This window comes from Monosiga brevicollis, genomic scaffold (assembly GCF_000002865.3).
Source record: "Monosiga brevicollis MX1 MONBRscaffold_2 genomic scaffold, whole genome shotgun sequence".
NCBI lineage: Eukaryota > Choanoflagellata > Craspedida > Salpingoecidae > Monosiga > Monosiga brevicollis.
In genome coordinates, this window is record NW_001865039.1 from 1,880,408 (window position 1) to 1,886,919 (window position 6,512).

At 55.0% G+C, this 6,512-nt stretch overlaps 3 protein-coding genes across 3 annotated transcripts in view; 1 reads left to right on the forward strand and 2 right to left on the reverse strand.

The window, feature by feature from the left end:
* Positions 1–207: 207 nt before the first annotated feature.
* On the reverse strand, positions 208–2,157 carry MONBRDRAFT_17180 (uncharacterized protein; the record flags this gene model as incomplete). The annotated part of the gene is made up of 10 exons (XM_001742671.1): positions 208–536; positions 622–697; positions 774–824; positions 994–1,048; positions 1,176–1,231; positions 1,333–1,395; positions 1,493–1,594; positions 1,701–1,751; positions 1,912–1,963; positions 2,060–2,157. The coding sequence occupies 10 exons, from the start codon at positions 2,155–2,157 to the stop codon at positions 208–210; spliced, it is 933 nt and encodes a 310-aa protein (XP_001742723.1).
* An 883-nt stretch (positions 2,158–3,040) lies between these two features.
* On the reverse strand, positions 3,041–5,274 carry MONBRDRAFT_22243 (uncharacterized protein; the record flags this gene model as incomplete). Its single annotated transcript, XM_001742672.1, has 10 exons — positions 3,041–3,103; positions 3,192–3,330; positions 3,467–3,574; positions 3,663–3,751; positions 3,823–3,980; positions 4,081–4,439; positions 4,571–4,668; positions 4,739–4,860; positions 4,945–5,103; positions 5,199–5,274. 10 exons carry the CDS (start codon positions 5,272–5,274, stop codon positions 3,041–3,043), a joined length of 1,371 nt encoding a protein of 456 aa, XP_001742724.1.
* A 683-nt stretch (positions 5,275–5,957) lies between these two features.
* Positions 5,958–6,512, forward strand: part of MONBRDRAFT_5126 (uncharacterized protein) — a gene marked incomplete at both ends in the record, with an annotated part of 4,020 nt that continues 3,465 nt past the window's right edge. Inside the window, 3 exons of the mRNA XM_001742219.1 lie at positions 5,958–6,014; positions 6,093–6,230; positions 6,315–6,455. Of these exons, the coding sequence (XP_001742271.1) occupies positions 5,958–6,014; positions 6,093–6,230; positions 6,315–6,455 (336 nt within the window). The remainder of the gene's footprint in view (positions 6,015–6,092; positions 6,231–6,314; positions 6,456–6,512) is intronic.

The window sequence follows — 6,512 nt, forward strand, 5'->3', positions numbered from 1 at the left end:
TCATACACACGCGCACAGACGCAGGTGAAAACGCAAACAGAATCATGCAATACACACAAGGCCATGTTGTGTGCACGGACACAAACGGCTGAGACAAGGAGGCTTGAAATGGCAATTGGGGATATACACAAGCGCACATCTAGGGCACGGCGTGCACAACGCCTTTGGGCGATAAAGACAAAAGGCAGGCAAGGCATTGGCCGCAAATCACAGGAAATACTCGGTGGGGGCAGGGCGGACTGGCGCGCCTCGCTTGGAGGCTGGGGCTTCGCTAAAGAGCCGGAACGAGTACCGAGGATCACTGTGTGACCCGTTGTACTCGAAAATTGCCGCAATGTTACCGCAACGGTAGCAGTAATTGGGCGCCGACCAAACGGTCAAAACCTCTTCGGTAAAGTGCCACTTGTATCCTTCCATGACAAGCTGATGAGCCCGTGCAATAAAGTGAAGGTTGTTACGTTCATTGAACTGCGACGCCACGGACGCTCCGAACAAAAAGCCGGCACCACGCGGGCTCATGGCCCATGCTTCAATGTCTATCGTGTCGACGGGCAACGATGAGAAAAGCGTCGATGCTACTCGCATCGACTTTGTGGTTTGAACCAAGCCTCTCAATCGCACCTTCGGGGTCGGACCAGAGGAGGTCACACATGGGGCCCTCGTGCGGTACTTCAATCTTTCGGTCAATCATGCGAATCTACGTCCACGAGCTGAGGTGTCAGGGCATGCTTTGGAAAGCTGCCGGATCAAAGCCCTCAAAGTGAGAAGCGTACCTCATCCAGCTGCGATAACTTGGGGCTCAATCCTCCATGCACGCAAAAGACCTGCATCGACGCACAGATACCCCCCAGGCAAGAAGAACGTGAGGCTTCAACGACAAAAGTCAAAATGTGAAGATGATGGGCATGCGGCAAAGAACAAAAAAAAAGAAAAGAGCTCAAAAGAGAGAAAGCAAGAAATGAAAGATGAAGCGCGCGCTGAGCAAAATGCTACCTCGTCGTCAATCAAAACGGAGAGCGAGATGTAGTCAAAGACGTCCGTGCAGAGTCTGGAGAAGGGTGAAAGAGCCACGCAAGTGAGCAAGGAAAAACGAGACATGGCTATGTTTGCAGCAAGAGTTTGCGCCTGCAGCAAGCAGGCAGGCAGGCAGACAGGCTAGGCCGGCAGCAACGTACTGCCACACATGAGCGGAGCCGTATTTGCGGAGACAATCATCATAAAAGCCATACACCTTAGCCCGGTTAAAAGTTGAGATCCTTGTGAGTCCCGGGCGGATGAGAAGGTTGGGCCGTCATTGGATGACCTTGAACAGCTGTAACATCGTTCACAAACCTGGGTAATCTGACGACTTTCGTGGTTGCCGCGAATTAGATAGACGCGATCGGGATAGCGGACCTGTCACACCATGCAGCAAACCGTGACAACCCCGATTTGTAGCGCAGGCAGTCAAGTGAGGCAAGGTATGCGCAATGGTTGCTTGTTTGGAGCCAACCTTCAGGGCCAGGAGCAGAAGAAACGTCTCCACGGAGAAGAAGCCACGGTCCACATAGTCTCCCAGAAAGACGTAGGAACGCTGCGGAACGTCGCCACCAATCTATAAAGGGCATGTCACATTGCCGGTGAGGGCACAGTCGTACGGTTTTTTTTCCTGGGCGGGCAGCTATCAGTGCTGCTCGCAAAGGTGGGGGTGGTTTTTCAACCTCGAAGAGTTCCATGAGATCGTAAAACTGGCCGTGAATGTCGCCGCAAATCTAATCAGAAAAAAAAAAAAAAAAAAAGAAACGCAATGCAATGCAGGATCGTCAGCTGGGAAAAAAGTGGCGCGCTGGCGCCTTTGTGAATATCGACTTGCATACATGCTCCACCGCCCCAAAAGAGCACCTTTCACAGAGCCTTCTGGCCCGAGCTTACCGTGACTGGGCTCTGCACGGGCTGGACATTGGCCTCTTCGACAAGGATCTCGCTGTGTGGTTGGGCAACATCAACTTCAGCATCAGCGCCCGTTTGCAAGTCTTGGTGTTCTTTTCCCTGCCTCAGTTGCATTTGGAAGCGTTCGTACCGCGCCTTTCGACAGAGCTCAACCACTTGCTCCTCTGAAATGAGCTCACAGCGCTTGAGCTTCTCCAGCTGCGCATCCAGATCGCTGCACAGCACCATGGCACCGGTTGAGGGCTCAACAGCCTCAACAGGAAAAAAAATAAAAAAAAGAGAGAGAGAAGTGTGTGTGTGTGTGTGTGTCGCTTGCAGCTGATAACGGTTAACGCTACTGATGCAGGGAATGTCATCATTTTTATGTCGTTCGATGGTGTCGCAACAGGTGGCCGCTCTTTGAGCTCGATCCGTAGGTCCGTGACTGTGTCATGTGCTTAGGAAGCGGTCGAGTTTTTGTGCCTGGGAGCCCTGAAAGAACCAATGTTTCTGATCCGAGTTTGAATTCGCACCTTCTCTATGTTCAGCTGTCATATGAATAAAAAGTCTATCTGGCCTACACCAAACCGTTGAGGACCTTAAAAGCCCGAGAGCGCCAGCGAGAACGCCGGGTGGGCTGCAGCAGCAGGACCATGCCCACAACCAATACTGCCAGGCCGACGAGCGTCCACCGACCCAGGGTCGTCATGTTATGATGGCTGTGCTCGTGTTCTCGGACAGGCGCAAAGCGCTGGGCTGTGACGGGCAAAGCTCCACCCGCAGCATGCCCGGCTGCTTCAACGCCATCCAGTCCGGGGCGCTCTCGACCAAAGCATTGCTAGGAAGGGTGCCGTCAGTTGGCCACACAGTCCAAGTGAGCAAGCGCCCGGACCCTCAGGGCAGGCGACAACTTTCTCACCTGCATATAGCGGGTCAGCGCTGTAGTGTTCTCAGTCCCCCGCGTGTAGCATGTTGGGCAGGCTGCCTCTGAAGGCCAGACTTGTTTGGGATGAGCCGGATCTTCGGTCCGGTCACTGTGTATTAATTGCCCCGAGACGGATGCCACACATCAAAGCTGTCAGCCAGTACTAACTGATGCGGAGGCAGCGCTAATAGATATGGTTCACGCCACTCACCCAGCGAGGCGCGCGTTGACCTTGTTGTGCGCTCGGTGCAGCCACAGAGCAACAGCGTACTACATCACGTCACGGGAGTAGGAAAGTGAGGGCCTCAACCCACGACTCGAGCACCGCCACAACGAGCCCGCCTGGGACAAAACTGACCGGGCCCTCGTTGTCAATGAGAATGTCTGTCTTGGCCGTTAGCGAGAGGTGTGCAAAGTGTTCGGCGCAATTGCGACACCCAAAAAAGTTGATGATGTAGTTGCGAATGCTGTCCATGAGGTCTGTTGCGGCCGGTGCGCTGGGCGCACGGGCCGCACGGACAGCCATGGTGTGAAACAACACCCAAAGGCCGCAAGGATATCTGCAGGAGATGCAGCAGAGAGTGTGAGAGAAACCCAGGTGGAGAATCAGATCTACACAAGCAAGGTACGCACCCGCGATATTGAGGGCTACTGCCGCGGCAATGGTACCATTCAATGGGCTGGCCCTTGAAGCCATGGGAGACTTTGCGCAAGTCCACGCTGTCCTTGGTCCATAAGTACCTATTGCAACCCAAGCCACGACGGCAACCAAGCAGCGGACTTTGAGGAGAGTACGCTTGGCGCTGGTCGCGTTGTGTCTGAAGCGTACCCAACAAGGCCGTCCAGGTGAGGTTGTAAAACTCCCGTATTCACAGTCATGGATACAGCGCTGAGGAATGCGCGAAAGTGAACAAATTTCTATAGATGCGGGGAGGGAGTGAGCTAAAGTGCCGGTGCTACAGATTTGCAACGCGAATGCGGGAACATACCGCCCCGGTCAGGAGACCATGGCCAGGCACCTCATGGTTGAGAAGATACGCCAATGCAGACCGGATGTCAAGCGCATAATCGCAGTCTGCAGCAGGACTAAATTGCAAAGGGGCAGGGTTGGCAATGTCACGTTCTGGTCGCAGTAGCTCCCGCGCACCTGCAGAGCAGAAGCCAGGCGCGAGGCGCGTGTGAGCAGGGCACATGAGCAACAACGATTGCATCCATTCGCGCCTGCAGCAAAAGCCAAGCCTTTGGACGGACACACACACACACACACACACACACACACACACACACACACACACACACACACACACACACACACACAAATACGCACTGCACTTGCTCACCAAGGAGGGTATACACGTCTCGCAGCAGACGGAAATAGCAACTTTCCTCCGACTCTGCATCGCAGGAGAGTCGATGCGCCCGGTCTCGCCCAGCATCGGTGGTGGTAACGAGAACGCTGGCAGGTCCGGCGCCACGGGTCTGTGTGATGGATGTCGACGGCCGCAAGGCTTGAAGGCCAAGCGTGACGAGGTCTACTAGTTCAGGTTGGGCATCCCCGGTCACCGTGATGTGTGTTGCCCCACGAAGGGCACTCTTGGGTTGATTTCTAAAGGGTAGAAGACAAAGGTGCGAGCCGATGATGAGACATCACAAAGGGCTGCTTTTTTAGCTTCAGGTGAATGAATGAAGCAGCTGCCGCAGATGCAGTCTTTAGACGGGCAACAAAGAAACACGGACCTGGCCTCAGTTGGAATGGTCATGTAGGACGCGATGCTCTTGAGCACGGGAAACACACCCTCTGCTGCTATATCAAGTGTGTCCGACTCGATCAAGACCTGGTGACGTTTGGGATGAGTCGCAGGCAGGTGTGGCGGAAGGCAGCGCGAGGATGCACGCAGCTGGCACCTTGAGCGTAGGGTAATCCGTGACTTGGTAACGGGCGCAAAGGTCCTTGTTGTTGTCAGCAGCGCAGTTGACGGCACCCACGGCAATAACTTCGCCCCATGTGCTCAAGTTACCAGCAATGCCTGGTAGAACAACCGAGACACACGATGAGCGTTCGCGGGGCACGATGATCGACGATTGGTCACAACGCAGTGTTGCTCGGATACCTTTGAAGGTGGGGCTGTATTCGATGCACCCGCCACACCAGCTGAGGTAAAACTCGATGAGCCAGGGCTGGCGGGAGCCGATGACTGTGTGATCAAAGTTGTCAGCGTGGAGCTTCGCCACGGCGGCACACTGATCGTAGAGTCCGGGAATCTGATCTCCTGGTGGGTGCAAACGAGAGCCGAAGTGGGACAGCGGAATGAGCTGAACAGGACATGTTCAATCTCTCATCGAAAGGCACCGCTGCTGCACCAACCTTGTGGGTCGCCAGCATCCACACTTGGTCGAACCGGAGCCACGAGCAGCAGCATCAGAAACAGCAGCAGCTGCATCATGGCAACCAAAGGCCGCTGCCACGCTGTATCCAAACCCACTGTCAAACAAGCTCTGCTCTGCCCTTATCCAATACCATGGCCCCCTCCACCAAACACCCCAACGCAACGTATCGTCCGAAGCAGATACCCCACCCTCACAGCAAGCACGCCGAGCCAGACCAGATCGCGGACGACACACACACACACACACACACACACACACACACATGCGCGCGCACACAACGGCCACCGCAGCGACCACGAAAATGTCAGAATGTCATGTTTTTGCATCATTGTCTTACAAATTGTCATGGTTTTTAGGTTTCTTGTCGACATCTCTTGTCTCTAAGTTGGTTCGAAGACAGTTGTGTCTCTGAGATGTTATCAAATAGATAGCATCTCTTAATATGGTTGATATTATGCTGTGTGGTCAAATCCACAACTTTACTTCTCTGCATCCTGGCACCGGCAACAACCCATCTCTGACTCCTGACGTCAATCTGCACGTCTCTCTGCTTGCATGTGAATTTGAAAATTCTGTATTTCTCGCTCCAAACACACACACACACACACACACACTTTGGCGCGCGCAGAAGGACTTTGGGGATCTGCAGCCGATCGTTGGCTCCGTGTGAAGCTGCCGGTCGGGTGGACCAGTACGCTGGGCCTGTGGATAGGCCTCCGGGGCTACCACCCTCATCATGTCGCTCTTTAATGCGTATATGCAGGAGGAGCGTGCTCGGGAGCGGCACCGACAGGTGTGTTGGTGTTCCGGTAGTTGATACTTCTGGCACTCGGCCTGCTCTGGGCGCTCATCCTCACGCCCTGGGGCTTAGATGGCAACCGACCAAGAGGATCGGCATCGAAAGGCGCAACAGCAGCGTGCGCGGCAACAGGACGCCCAAACGGCCGTGGTGGATGACCTCATTCGCACCCGACGCACCCAGGCTCGCCACTTGCAGGCCTTCAAGCAGGTATTGTGTCGGCATGGGTTTCGGCACCCCGAGCCTGTCTTCTCTCACGGCTGTCGTCCTGCACCTTGGCTCGTTGTCCTGCAGCATCAGCAGCTACAGCAGGATGAGCACCAATCTGCTTTGCTAGAGCAACGCCAGTCCAGTACAGCGCGTCTGCAAGCCGAGCGCGAAGCTGGCGCTCGACGCCGCCTGGCCGCCCTTGATGAAGCCCGCGGGCTGGCTCGGGTATGCATGCTGTGGCAACACAGCCACATCGATATCCCCATTCCCCCTCACTTGTCG